The sequence below is a fragment of the Rattus rattus genome, chromosome 11, assembly GCF_011064425.1.
Source record: "Rattus rattus isolate New Zealand chromosome 11, Rrattus_CSIRO_v1, whole genome shotgun sequence".
NCBI classification, from domain to species: Eukaryota; Metazoa; Chordata; class Mammalia; order Rodentia; family Muridae; genus Rattus; species Rattus rattus.
In genome coordinates, this window is record NC_046164.1 from 73486010 (window position 1) to 73501794 (window position 15785).

A 15785-nucleotide genomic window follows, 5' to 3' on the forward strand; every position below is an offset into this window, starting at 1 on the left:
AAGCCAAACACAGTTACACACATCAGTAATCCCAGAAAGCACAGGAGAGATGGAGATAGGAGAAACCACCCAGAAGCTTAGGAGCCAGCTAGCTTGGAGTACACAGCACAGCACCAAACATGCACATTCACTTTCAAAAACTACCTACCATATTTACTCACAGGACCCTTAACAGCTAAGAAACTAGAACAAGAATACATGTCTAATAACAGATTAATCAATAAAAGAAAATGTACACACACAATGAAATTTTTTTATTAGAAAAATTTTATATGTATCTGTATATGTTTGAGAGGGATGATGCTTGCTTCAATGTGGAAGTCAGAGGACAATTGCAGGAGTCAGCTCTCCCCGCCACCACGTAGGCCCTATTGATCGAACTCAGGGCATCAGGCTGGCAGAGCAAATGCTTTTACCAACTGAGCTACCTCACCCACTGCAAGGCAATTTTAATCAAGATTAGAGAAACTATTATTGCAACAACATATAGGAAAACAGAGGTAGGCATCATTCTTGTTAAGCAAAACAAGTCAGACTCAGGGAAAAAAAACTTATGTGGGAAAACTGTTTGACCTCCATGGGTACTGCACATGCATGGTCCATATACAGAAATGCAAGCAAAACATTCATACACATAAAGTAATTCTTTTAATCTTAGAAATGGGGGGGGGAGCACACGAGCTCAAGCACACATGTACACCTGTGTGGGTAAAAATGTAGCTGTCAGTCACTTATCTAGTAGCACCATGCCTGGCTGTGCCCATGCTCCCCACCATAATGATGCACTAACCTCAGAGACTGCAGACCAGCACCTCAGTTAAATGCTTTCTCTTATAAGAACTGCCTTGGTCATGCTGTCTCTTCACAGCAACAGGATAGTGACTAAGACACCACAATTTCCTCACCATGGTGGTCTGTCATGAACTGAGAGCCAGAATGAACCTCTCCATTGTTAGGCTACTTGAGCAGGAATTCTGTCACAGCACTGAGAATGTAAGTACTCTAGAAGCGGAGGATATTTGGGCCAAGGCTGCAGTCCTGAGTCTACTGCCTGTCTGAATTTGAGAGGAGGCAGATACTTAAGAACAGTTAACAAAGACGTTCAAGGTTCACAAGTGAATCCACAGCAATGCTGAGACCTCTTCCTAGGGTGAGGAAGTCCTCCAGAAGTGGATGCAAAATGACTGGTTCCACTATGACAGGCTTAACAGCTCAACACTAAAATTTACATGAACAGCAGGACAAGAGTTACAGAGCCATCCCATGTCCCTGTCTGCTGACACAGTCAGTGCTGAACAGGAGAGAAGCCATCAAAGGCTCTATGTATAGCTGAAAGACTAAACCAAAGTCTATACCTCAGCGCCTATGCTATGCTCTCATGTTCTGGGCTACACTATGCTCCTGTTGTAATAAGCTGTGACTACCAACATTCAACATGTTGAGAAGGCATTAGAACCATGAGAGCTGGAATGAAAAATGGCAGACATTTTTATCTTTGTATACATAGTATACCTATGTAAAAGGAAAAAAAACCTACACATAGTCTCTCATTCTCTCTCTTTCTCTCCCTCACTCCCCCCACCCCCGTCCCTCCGTCCCTCCTATCCTCCGTCTCTTTCTCCAAGTAACGTCAGTGACAGTCCCTCTCCGTGACAGCAGTAAGCATTAGTGTGATCCACATGCGCATCCCTGAGAATCTCCGACCACCACTGAGGGTGACACTGCAGCTGCGTGAGCTCATGAGCCGCGTGTATAGGAGGCACAAGAATATGTACTGAACTGAACCCTGGCATTAACACACTTGATCTTCAAGATACCCTTGTTAATTTGGAGAGGAAGAATATGAAATGTTCCAGTTTGACAAGCAAAGGAAACTGAAGGTCACAAAGTTTAAGTATTATTTTCAATTAAACAGTATGGGCTTGATTTCAGACTTTTGATTTCTAAAATCAAGACTTTACCCACTACATGACCCCCCCACCCCACACCCCATCCCCCATGTCTCCCAGGCTGTAGAAAGACAGAGGACACTGGAGAGCCGTTTGGTTGGTATACATCATCAGGGAGGAAAGCGCCTGAAGGCCCAACCTGAGTGGCAGCTAAAATTACCAAGGGAACAGAGAAGTTCTCTTTTTAAAAGTTTGTTGTGAAAGCTGGGTGTTGGTGGCAAATACCTTTAATCCCAGCACTTGGAAGCAGAGGCAGGCAGATCTCTGTGAGTTCAAGGCCAGCCTGGTCTATAGAGTGAGTTCTAGGACAGCCAAGGATACTGTCTTAGTCAGGGTTTCTACTCCTGCACAAACATCATGACCAAGAAGCAAGTTGGGGAGGAAAGGGTTTATTCAGCTTACACATTCACACTGCTGTTTCTCACCAAAGGAAGTCAGGACTGGAATTCATATAGGGCAGGAAGCAGGAGCTAATGCAGAGGCCATGGAGAGATGTTACTGGCTTGCTTTCGCCGCCTTGCTCAACTTGCTCCCTAAGAGAATCCAGGACCACCAGCCCAGGGATGGTACAACCCATAAGGGGCCCTTCCCCCCTGATCACTAGTTGAGAAAATGCCTTACAGCTGGGTCTCATGGAGGCATTTCCTCAAGGGAGGCTCCTTTCTCTGTGATAACTCCAGCTTGTGTCAAGCTGATACACAAAACCAGCCAGTTCAGATACACAGAGAAACCCTACTTTTTTTTTTTTTTTTTTTGTCGTGAAAGAACAAAACAGAGGCAAGCAGGCAACTCAAGTCAGAGAATGGGTACCTCTTAAAATTAGTGTCATAAACAAGAAGATGCAACAGGATTCACTTCTCTATGCTTATTATTCTATAAGATGACAGAAAAAATTGAAATAATATACAATGGTTAATTTAAAACTTAGCAAATGTAGATTTGTACCCTTTGTTATCTGTAACATTACAATAAAAAAATTTAAAGAGCCACATTTTTCGTTTGTTTTGATTAGAGACAGGATCTTACTATGTAAGGCTAGTCAGTCTAGAACTTACAATGAGACCAGGCTAGCCTTGAACTCACAGAGATCTGTTGCCTATCTCCTGAGTGCTGGGATTAAAGGTGTGCATCACCACACCCAGCATGAGCCATTTATATTAGTTGAAATTCGTTAAAACACAGTGACAGGGGCAAGGAAGATGACTCAGTACAGTGCTTGTTGAGCAAGCACAAGCACCTACATTTGGATCCCTAATAACCATGTAAAAAGCAGAGCACCAGGGCCCACGCCTATAATCCTCCTGGGAAGGCAAAGACAGAAACTGCTGGAGCTTGGTGGCCAGTGAAAACTGGTGAGCTCTAACCTGTCTTAAAAAATAAGGTAGCCAGCCACTGAGGAAGACACCCAACATCACTCACCTCCATATATGTATGTAGTACACACACACACACACACACACACACACACACACACACACACACACACACACACAAAGTTGACACTACAAATAATTGCCTTAGTATACACAAAATCTAGTGTTCAGTCCCTAGCATATCACACACACACACACACACACACACACACACACACACACACACAAATATTTTCTGTCTCACTTGCCCGCTCACCACACACACACACATACAGATGTTGTTTTAGTAAAAGACCAAGGAAAATGTAAGAGAATAAAGTGAGAAATTAAGTATTTTCACATAAATGTCCAAGGCTAATCTCATTCAAAGCCTATTAAATGCTATTTAACACATACACAAAATGTACAGCTTCCTTCCACTAGGGCTCTATAATCCCCACAACCTTTCTTATAGTCATTTTAGGACTAGGAAGCTAATATATCAAACACAGTTTTCCCCCTCCCCCTTAAAAGCAGGAAATATGCCTTACTAAACTTAGAGTAACAGAAGAAAGCTAGATGACCGAGATTGCCAAGTGTGACTCCATGATAAAGGTCTCCAAGCACAGCTTCCTAAGCAGTCTGGCCTACCTGGTCTGCACAGGTCTCCATGCTGCTCTTTTTCACTGGCGTAGACCTCCATGCACCAAGCATGGTATGCAAATGAGAAGAGATCTTCTATTTTTCCAGGTGGTCGGATTGCATTGTTTAATCTCTTAAGCCAATCTTGACACTGCTCAAAGGTTGGGAACTGACACCTTTGCAAAGCAAAAACAGGTATAAATGTCATCAGGTGACAGTCGATAATCAAGTCTAAGAAAAGCCATCATTTCAAGAGTATCTATTCATAATGAAGATGAGTGAAGAAAGTGTCAGAGACAGTCATTTACTACTACTTACAATAAAAACAGATTTTAGCCAGTGGTGCCAAAGGAAAAGAAAGGAAGTTGGACACGTGGAAAATCTATTATTTTGATCTAACGAATCTCTTCTAAAAGTAATTAACAGTGATTATCAAAGTAAAGGACCGGCTTGCACCTTTGATGATCAGGGCTCACTCTACTTCGTTAGCATGTTTTATAGTTATCTCTCTTAGGAAATGTGTTCAGAAAGCCCTTTTTCTTTTGCTGTGATGTAACAGGCCATCCTAAAACACAGACCACGATACTATCCACAGTCAGTTGGGAGACGGTTTCAAAACGTGGCTACTTAGCAACCAGGACCAACAGATCCAAGTAAGGCAGAGCACACACAAACACTCTGCTACAACCACACAGAGAACAAAACACTTCTATTACCAATAGCAATTTTCAGTGTATACCATTAAAGGGTTAAAATAATTAGTACAAATTGATATTTGAGGGCTTGCTTTTATCTTTATTTTTAGATGCAGTGCTACAAACAAAAACTAAGCAAACTTTTAAATCTGAGTGGCTGGCAATTATCCATCAAAAGTATAATGTGTGTGGTATGTGGCGGCTCGTTTCTGTGACCCCAGTACTTAGAAAGCTGAAACAGGAGCACTGCAGCAAGTCTCTGGCCCCCGTGGGCTGCACAGAGTTTCAGAAAGACAAACATGAGCAGCTAAAGAGGCGTGTTAAATGTCTGCCTTAACAGGAGATCACTAAAGCCTTCTTTTGTCCCAGTGAATGCAGTCATCAACATGGTAATACTGTGTTCACTAGTATCCCAAAACAGTTCAAAGGAGTAAAGTGAAAATGTCAAGAACATATCTAGAACTACTAAATTAAAAACATATTTGGACATCATTTTGCAACCATCAGAGTTAAAATTAGGTTTAATAAAATCATGAATGAATGTTAAAATTAGAAAAATTTTGATGAGAAACAAGACACCTGATTTTCTCAAAATGTTTCCCACAGATCGTTTATTAGTTATAAGAAAATGTAGAAATTATACAGAAATTGAATAACACTTTGACTGGACTAATCAAAACTCATCAATAAGGGACAACTGGATTGATTGTCTCTGGATGTAACACAATACCTTGAAAAGGAGTGTGTGTGTGTGTTTTGTGTATCCCAGTTGCAGACACATAATTTCAATTTAATTTTGAGGAAACTTTAGACTCATAAGATGAGAAACAATCTATTAAAACAGAAAACTATATTATTCAGGACATCATTAGAGCAGGACAGTACATTTAGCAAATGTATTATAAAGTAAAACTGTGAAATTGACAATGACATACTGACTGTGGGAAAATATTCTATTGTTAGGGAAGCTGTAGGGGTGGTTTGATGTTTTGACTGAGAATCTGTTTATTGATGCTAAAGGTCTTCACCCCCAATTAGATTTTGATCTATCATAAAGATATCAGTGGCCAATAGCTGGGCAGAAAGAAAAAAGCAGGACTTCCAGGTTCCCACAGGCCAGGAGAGAGGAGAGAATCGAGAAAGAGGACAAAAGACAAACGGGACAGATTCAGAGCTACAGTGGAGATCTTCCAAAATGTCGGCGGAAAGGGAAAATGGTCCCAAACCATTGGGCAGCAGACCAATGGGTGTCATGAAGGTAACTGAGCAGTGAAGCTGAGGGCAGAGTTAGAGGCACTGAGCAAGGAGTGAAGGTAAGGGCACGCTAGCGAAAGGCTCAGAAGAGCCCAGCCAGACCCAATAAGCCAATTTATGTGTGTGTCTTTTATCCCAGGATCTGAGACAGCTTCTGGGCAGGTGCATGTGCATGACTGGCCAAAGACTTAAAGCAGTGCAGACAGAACTACACACTGCAGAAAGCACACTTAAAGAGGTTAAGGCTGAAGAGCCAAATGAAGCAACTTTTAATTTTTTAAAAAAAAATCTTCTCCCCCCCCACCACACACACACACACACACACACACACACACACACACACACAAGCTCTGCAAATAATCAAGTAAATTGGTGTAAAGTGTTAACAGGTAAACAGTACACTACTGTACTGTTTTAGTTTTTATACGTGTTATGTATTTAAAATTATTTCCAAGTAAAATGTATCTGTTTGTATACCAATATACACTAAAAATAAAATATTCCAGTTACTAATTACTCAGAAATTATCCTAACAGTGTTGATCTTCAGAAGATATTTTCCTAACAAACTATATAACAACTCTTTAAAGAATATTTTCCCTAATACTTCACAGCCTCATAAACACACCACATACCTGATAACTTTGCAGTCTTTGCATGTCAAGTGAAGCTGAAATATATCACGGCATTCAACGCTTTCTATAAGCTGTAATGGAACCTGCAAAAATTAAAAAGGATAAAGTTCTCTTAGTCAAAAAGGCACTGACTTTGAGATAAATTCAGACCAATTGATTAACAGAGAAAGAAGCAAACAGAGGGGTTGGGGATTTAGCTCAGTGGTAGAGCGCTTGCCCAGCAAGTGCAAGGCCCTGGGTTCGGTCCCCAGCTCCAAAAAGAAAAGAAAAGAAAAAAAAAAATAAATAAAAAGAAGCAAACAGAATGGCAAATTTAGCTAGATCAGTAGTGATTTACTAAAGAGAGGATTAGAGTTTTCTTTTCCCTAAATCAATGAGTTCAAGTCTCAGCATGATGATCACTAAGAAGAGGCATGGATTCTGGAAGAGAAGAGGAAATAAATCCTTGAGTATCAAGCCCACAAGTTCATTTCTCACAGCACTATTCAAGATGCTATGATATGTAGTAACAAAAGCTGAAGGGACTAACAAAGCAACTCAAGGCTACGTGCAAACAAGAATGAATATATTCCCTGTCCCGGGTGGCAGAGTATATGTATGCCTCAGTTCTTAGCAAAGGGGTCTTCTAGAGGCCTAATTGCTTACAGGTTATAGAACAAAGAGGGCACACCAGTAGTCACTGGTCAGGATCTTTGATCAGTAGAATAGATCATGGAGATCACAAAGTCTTACAGCAGTGCAAGAACCTAAAATAGGCTACATCCAACATGTTCCAAAGCTGAGGAGTCTTGTTTGTCACGCAGGACTCAATGCTTTCGTGAATTGGAATAGTCCCTCTCCCTGCCAACTGGATCAGCAGGCTCAACTTAACAATAGTAGACAAAGATAAGATATGCCAGTGAGACAGAAGAAACACTTTGGAAGTATGTAAATGACACAAGGATATTCCTCCTGAAAATATCTGACTCGACCTCCAACTCCAAAAGCAATTTCCAAGCAACATGATAAATTAATAAATTCTTTTTGTTTGTTTTTGTTTTTCCAGCCGGGGTTTCTCTGTTTAGCCATGGCTGTCCTGAAACTCATTCTGTAGACCAGGCTGGTCTCAGACTCAGAGATCCTCCTGCCTCTGCCTCCTGAGTCCTAGAATTAAAGGTGTTTGCCACTACCACCTGGTTCATTTAAAAAAAGAGACATGAGTTCATATGCATCCCAGGCTGGCTGTAAAACTCTCGATGTCACTAAAGACATCTGACAAAAGACACTTGCCTGCCTAAGTGACAGCATTACAGTGCAGTACCAGCATGGCTTGTTCATGTGATACTTGGCATCAAACCCAGAGCTACCAAGTGAGTTACATCCACCCCTGAGTACTGAGTCCTTGGGGAAAATGGTTGGCTTGTTTGTAACACTATTAAACCCAGTCAATGCGGCTGTAGGAGCTGCAAGGAGCCTTCCAACAATCTGTTTAAATTTGTCCAGGTGGGGGCAATTGTCTCCAAGACACAGCAAACAACCGAAAGTGTTGGCTGCACAGGGTGGCCCCAAGTCAGTCCTGCCACTGTCAGAGCTAACCTGTTACAACTCTGATCTACCATGCAGCTGCCAGAATCAGCAGATCCCTCAGAACAAGAATGCTGGGTCAGAAAGAAGTCCAGGGCTAGAAGACTGAAACGCAGAAACAGAAACTGGGGCGCAGACTGAAAAAGAGCAGCAATAACATTCAGATAAGCCTGGAAGTCCTTGTGAAAGGCTTGTTTCTAAGTATATAATCTATTAAAACTCTCCCACAACTGTAACAGAACTGGCGTAAGAGGAAAACTATGCATTCTTGCTTATATTCCAAGAAAAAAAAAAAGCAGGTTTGGCTTTCTGCTTATTTAAAACCTTAACCCCAAGATGCTGCCCGAGAAACTATAGCTGACACAGCTAAAATTTATTTCAAGAGCCTGTAAATCAGGAGAGAGAGGGAGAGAATTTTCAGTGATGGTAACATCATCAAGAGAGAATATGGAGATCAAGAGGAAAGAGATTAGGCAGGCACAGGTGCTTACTGCCAAGCCTGGCAACCTGAGTTCAAGATTCACACACACAATAAAGAAACATAATACTTTTAAAAAGAAGACAAAATAGAACACTAACTAGTTCTCAGGTAGTTTACAGGTTCCCTATAAATAGACTCTCTTTTTTTTGTGTGTTCCTGCAAGCTCGATACCTTCCCCCCATCTCTCACACATGGTGGGTCATCTGACAGTTTGGCAAATGAAAGACCTGTAAAGCTTTTCCTTTCCTTTGCAATTGTGTATATGACACGTGTCTACATGTGAGCATGTGGCTTTGAACACAAGGCCCTCAGAGGCCAGAGATGTTGGATCCTCTAGAGCCGAAAGAACAGGTAGTTGTGAACCACCCATGAGTTGGGTACTGGAGCTGAACTCAGGTCGTCTGCAAGGGGAAGTCTGTGTTCTTACCTACTGCACCATGGGAGAAGAAGATGACAGAAGAAGGGAGGAAGAGGAAAAGGAGGAGGAAGAGGAGGTTGCATCCAAATCAACTGAAATCACAATGTGGAAAAATAGGGTTTTGTTTTTTTTATTTCATGTGTACGGTATTCTACCTGCATGTATGTCTGCAAACCATGTGTGCAGTACCCTCAGAGGCCAGAAAGAGCTAGCGTTATAGGTGGCTGTGAGCCACTGTGTTGATGATGGGAACCAAACTCAAGTTCTCCGCTAGCACAACAAATTCTCTTATCCCTGAGCCACCTTCCTAGTCCCGCAAAACATCAAATTTCAATTAACTGATTGTCATATGTGAGAGTAGCATTAATAAAACAAAAATAAAATGAGAGACACCTAGTTCTGTAACAATGGAGCCTGCCTCCCTTTTGTCTCCTTCAGTCCCAGGCTTCCCTCCACCTCCTTTAGGAGGAAGAGTTCGCCACCTTTTCCTTCCCATACATCTAACCAAGTTTCTCTCCTTTCTTAAGGTTTATACCACTGCTCTAGCTCTCCCAACTTCCCTCACGTATCAAAATCAGAACTAAACATCCTCAGTCTTTAACACCTCCCAGACCCAACATAGAACCTGGTCATTTCTGCTTAAAACTCAGTCTACATGCTTTTCTAAATTTTATTTATTCTTCTGTGCATACACATTCAAGCACCCATGCAAGTACCACAGCAAGCATATAACCTCAGTCTACATTTTTTTTTTTATTAACTTGAGTATTTCTTATATACATTTCGAGTGTTATTCCCTTTCCCTCCCCCCCTTCCTTATGGGTGTTCCCCTCCCCACCCTCCCCCCAGTCTACATTTTTTAAGGTCATAATTCTACTGCTTATGTATAAACTGTGGGCTTTATCTTTACCCCCACAAAATATTACTGTAAGAACACGATGCATCAGTAAAAAAGAGGAGACTCATGCAGTGAAGACATGATTTCAAGATAAATATCCAACACTCATGACCAATTTGTTCCAGACAGTGAATCTCAGCCACTCACTGGGTTTTAGAAGCAGCAGACTGTAATCAGTCTGTCGAATTACACAACAAAACCTGTTTTAAGTGTCCATAAATCCTACCTGAACACTTAGTTGTAAGCTTCAAAGAAATATTTTAGGAAAAATAGAAAACTAGAAGTTTGCACATACCAGGAATGCTGTCACAGAGCACCCTAGGTCACCCTAGGAACGAACTGTAAGTCTGATGCTCACTGAGATTGTGTAGATTAAAGTAAGAGTGCTTATAGTAGCCAAACCTATAAACTTTCAATGTGCTGTGAAACTAAGAGAATATTTGATACTGGGTAGCTACTTAAAACTTAATGGCAAGTCATTTTCTGAAGTACTAAACAATGCAAAGTGGGTCATGCCACAATAGAGACAGCATATTTGGGTTCTAAGGGCTTAAATGTGCATGAGTTAGATAAAATAACCTTTAATAGGGTCTCTTGATTTCCTGTGTTTTGCTGTTAATACTTATCTGTTGAAGATAGAGTAGAGGGATGCAGAGAGAGAGAGTGAACCCCTATCATCCTCTGGTCTCCATCTAGGAGTATCTGCTGCAGGAGGAGCCAGCCTTTTTCTTCCTGGAGTGACCTCAGGCTTCAGGAACCCTTGCACTAACTGTGGGGTCTCTTAATAGGGAATGTTCATAGCTCCTACAATGTCAAGATAATTTTGCACAATCATTTTTCTGTGCAAACACAACATCTCTCTTCTAAGACTTAGAGTTACAATGCTAGAGAAAATGCTTCCTGTGAGGAAACGGATTAAAAGTAAGTGTGGTAGTCAGTTTCCACAAACACTGTGTATAGCGATTACACTTGCGAGGAAAGGCCAGACTATATCCTACTCAGAGAGCTATTGTAAGAGAGAAATCATGAATGGCATAGGCCTATTCACAGAAGCACACGATTTTTTAATGAACTTCAAATCCAAAAGAGGAGAAATGATCTAATGCTTATTTCAGATCCATACTAACTTCAATTCATTGCCCATTTACTGAACTGCAGGGCATCAGGAGACAGACATGCTGGACCCTGAAGATACAAAGGCAAGACAGAGAGTGACAACATGTCTAGTAATGTTGTGAAAGCGTGTTAAGATATAGAAGCAGCCCACTGAGCACGGTTACTGCCAGGAAGGGAAGGGGATTGAGCAAAGCGTCACAGAGGAAGCTACCACCTGAACTGAGTTCTGAGAGATGAAGAGAAGTTCCCCAGGGAAGAGAAAAGGGAAAATGTGCAAAACTATGAGGTCTGCCTGAGTGGTCCAGGAAAGCTAGTTTTACTAGTAAAAGGGGAACAGAAAAGCTGACAGGGACAAGGACCACAGCCTCACATCATGCTGCATAATTTGAGAAGTGCTCAACCATACCCAGCTGAAATAAACCTTCCCTAAAGTGCTTTTGGTCACTAGAACACTATCAACACAGTACATTTTCTTTTCCCTTGAGGACTTTGGGGTATAGTAATGGGTAGAATACAGATATAACCCAAATCTAGTAGGTGGGTAGAAGAATTCAGGTCAAAATGGCTCAAAACATAAATGTGTGACTATGATAAACAAACAAATACATACTAAATGCCAACTCAAAAATGACAGCCATTGACCTTGTCATAAAGAATGCAACTTGAATAGATAGGTAAATTCTAGCAAGGTGAAATAAAATGAATGCAAGAAACAGATTTCAAAGATTCCCCTAAATAAACATAATCTGAATGTAGGCCTAAGCTCTGACAGACATCACAACACACTTCTCTGCACTGACACTCAAATACAGAAAGCCACAAGACTGGCAAGTTAAAGAGGAAGAACACTTCCCACTGGCAGAAGAAATCTGTGACTTTGTGGGCCTTTCTGTGTTGATTCATGACGACTTCTAAGGATAGTGGTGAACTGGAAGAACCAGTTCTACTGAGTGGACTCTCACAACCAAAAGAGGGCAACTTCAAGCTTCCATTTTCCTTAGGTAACAGTCCGATATGCAAAGAAACAATGTGTAACATCTATTCTTATCTGCTTCAAGAGCCACCAGAGTAACTTTATCCAATATGATAATCTGTAGTGAGCTCAAAGAGCACCTTTCTTTTAAGACCCAAAAGATTATCTCAAGGGAAGCAGCTGCTAACTGCTAACTCGTGAGGGAGCGAGGGAAAGGCCTGTGCAGTCTCTACACCTTTCTAAAGCTCAGTAATACAGCAGTGCCCAGTACAGACCATCTACTATTAAGAATGGAGGGTTGGGGATTTAGCTCAGTGGTAAAAAGCGCTTGCCTGGGAAGCGCAAAGGCCCTGGTTCGGTCCCCAGCTCCGAAAAAAAAGAACCAAAAAAAAAAAAAAAAAAAAGAATGGAGACCGCAGCAGACAGGACGCATTATTTTAAATAAGCATAACAGCTTCTTATTGACCTGATATCCTTGAGCATGAAATTAGCTGAGAGGAGAGCACAGTGTATGCTTTCCTACACCTAAGCCTGTGTAACTCTCACCTTTCCTTTTCCTTTCCTTTTCCTCACAGGGAAAATGGCTGGTATCACTTACATTCACAAGAGACTCCTTAAACTTGATGTGAAGTCTGTAATTAGAGAGGGCAATGATGGCATCCTCAGCACGGCCCACATACTCTGTGCTCTCTCCATGGAGTTCAAGGAAAGGAACCTGAAAAACACAAGAAGAAACCTTTCAGAGTTCCAGAGCAGAAAAGCCAAGTCTTGAAAAATAAGCCTGGTGAATAACCCGTAAGCCAACATACAAAAACACTCTGCCACACAAATTAAAGCAAAAATCTAAAGGATGGCTTATGTCCCCAAGTTATAGACTTCTAAGGAATGATGAGATAAATGATCATCTCAAACTATGAACTTTAAAGAAATAATTTGCAAAAAGGAACATTTTCCAGGTTGCATTTTTGTAAGTACAGTGTAAGGATTGTGATTATATATGACTTCAATCTACTAGTTTTGCTCCATCGTTACTATATAAAGCTAAACACATATTACACAGTTTAAAATGGCCTATATTTACCTGAAGATTTTCATCCTCCCGAATCAGCTGCTTCCTGGGAAAGATCTGATTAGCCTGGATGCACTCAAGGCTATGCCGCATCTCTTCATCCTGGAAAAATTCCACCATGTTTAATAATTTAAAAACTTCTACTAGTCATCCATATTTGATTCTTCTGCCATCTCCACTTATATAATCATAATAATAACCCAATGACCATTCTGAAACAAGCAGAAAACTTCAAGAAAAAGTCTCTCTCCAAGGGCTTCATTTGATAATGAGGCACTGCAATGGTTTGTACAAGGGTTCTCCAAAGGCCTACATGTTAGAGGCCTTGGTGCTAGCACACAGGACTGTCACCAGGGAGTTAGAAACTCTGTGAGGAGACCCTCTTCTCTTTTTCCTGGGCTCCACCATGTGAGTGGTCTTTTTCCATCACACATTCCCACCTTGATATACTGCCTCACCACACACTCAAAAGCTGGGGTGGCTACCAATACTGTTAACCAAAATAAACCTTTTCTCCTTTTTTAGTTAGCTTCTGAAGCATTGGTAATAAGAACACAAGTCTGACTGAGAGAGGCATCCCTAATCTGAGGACACACTGATGCAAAGCTTGTCAGGCATTACCAGACTCTGAGAACCAAGAGGCTACTCGTACATTTTTGAAAAAAAGAAAAAATACAAGAAGCAGGTGTGTCACTGGGGGTGAGTGGGCTTTGAGGTTTCAAAAGCTCTCAACTACCATTCCAGCACCATGCCTGACACCTGCCACTAAGCTCCCACCAGGATCATGAAGAACTCACCCTTTGGAACTGTAGCAAATTCCCACGTAAATGCTGTCTTTTATAAGCTGATTTTGTCATGGTGCCTCTTCCCAGCAACAGAACTGTAACTAAGACGTATCCTTTATGATGTGTGGTCACCTGGCTCCATAGCTTTGGGACAGAAGGAACCCCCAGAGGACTGTGCTGGGCCCCACAGAGCCCTCAGCAGTACGAGAACGAGGACATGACAGGCAGACAGTGAAGGGTAAGCACTCAGTGCAGGGCAGAGCGGAGCAGGGCAGCTCTCATGTCTGACCATCGCTCACTCGCACTGGTGTACGTACCATGCCAATACCAGGCAAGCACATTTTCAGCTTATTGAAAACTATGGGCAAATAAAAACATACTTTAGATAAAAAAAAAATAGTAGTTGTTTGGTTGTGGACACACCTTTAATCTCAGCAGTCAGAGGCAAAGACAGGTGGATCTCTAATAGTTCAAGGCCAACCTGGTCTACAGGGCGAGTTCTAGGATAGACAGGGCTACACAGAAAAAAACCTGTCTCGTATACTGTCTCCCACACTCCCCTCCACCCCCCAAAAAACTAGTAAAACATCATGCTTTGGGTACAAGATTAAATTAAAAAATTGTGATGCCCACAAATTTTGAGAATACTGGCCCACCTTTAAGAAGAAAAAAATCACCATCCTCCTCTTTTTAATATGATGTAACTACACAACATGAGGTTCAGGGGGCACTTTTTTACTTTGTTTTTAATTTTGAAAAGCATTCTCCACACATGTCCCTAATGAAGTCTGAAATTAATATGGTATTTTCAATTACCTCTTTGTGTACCAGCACGAAACACCTTAAGTCTAAGAACTATCACATGTTTAAAAACAAAACCAACACACACACACACACACACACACACACACACACACACACACACACACACACACGTCCTCAAAGCTTTGCTTATATGTCCTTATGACTAATGAGATGTTTTTTCTGCCTATGGCCCAGATGCCACTGAAATGCCCATGGTTTTCTTAAGTATGGGCAGGGTATGCACAGCTGCCTCATCTGCCATGGGGTCAAAAAGAGTCCTGAAAACACAATAGGACAGGAAGGGAAAGAACTGCTTCTATCTAATAAATTCATATAGAGTGTGTGTCATGTGTGATCATGTGCATTAATTATTTTGATGTGACCACGCTATAATATATATTTATTTTGTAATATATTTTACAATAAATGTTTTACAATTTGGTCAATCATATAAAGAAAAATATATGAGTGGCCATCTAACAATTCTGTAAGCACACCAAATAAACACACAAAAATCATTTTCACTATGTCTTGCTTCCTAGAATTATTTTAGGGAAAGGGAGGAAGTGAACCTGGGGTCATATATGCGACACATGTGGTTTAGCACTGAGCTATACCCCCAAACCAGTTTCCTAGTAAAGGAAGAAATGAAAATCCTGGAGTCCAAGAAGTACATATTTCAATCTGGTCTCCATTAAACTGTGCTGCATACATAGCTGTTCTATTCAGAGTGGACTGGTACTGAGGAATTGACAAAGGAAATAGAGATAAATTAGGGAACAGGAGAAAATGGAAATCTTACAAGACAGAAGTTTAGTGTTCACTATTATCAAGAGTCTGACTCTCATGTCCCTATTTCTGGTACTTACCATGACCAGACCAGGTCAGGAGAGACCCCGTCCTTCTCCAGTCTCTGACAAGGTTCTTCTTTCTCTTCTGCTTGAGACCTTTTATTTTAGGAAGAGGAAAAAAGAAGAGCAAACTTAGCGAGTTTTTCCCCCCCAAATGGCTATACCTTAAATGGCCATAATGCATATACAGACATGAAAATCAACTGGAGTCAGCCCAGAAAAAGTTGAGTATCAGCCAGCTAAATTCTCACCATTGGTTCTAAACTGAATAGTAAGTACCTTTGTGAAAATATTACTAACT

At 41.2% G+C, this 15785-nt stretch overlaps 1 protein-coding gene across 7 annotated transcripts in view; it reads right to left on the bottom strand.

Moving 5' to 3' along the window:
• The window catches only part of Mtmr3 (myotubularin related protein 3), a 118243-nt gene that overhangs the window by 35340 nt on the left and 67118 nt on the right, over positions 1–15785 (bottom strand). For all 7 annotated transcript variants that reach the window (XM_032916851.1, XM_032916847.1, XM_032916850.1 and 4 more), the window contains 5 exons: positions 15503–15580; positions 13057–13146; positions 12574–12690; positions 6527–6609; positions 3953–4119 (listed from right to left, as the gene is read on the bottom strand). In XM_032916851.1, the coding sequence (XP_032772742.1) occupies positions 3953–4119; positions 6527–6609; positions 12574–12690; positions 13057–13146; positions 15503–15505 (460 nt within the window). In that variant the 5' untranslated portion in view covers positions 15506–15580. The remainder of the gene's footprint in view (positions 1–3952; positions 4120–6526; positions 6610–12573; positions 12691–13056; positions 13147–15502; positions 15581–15785) is intronic.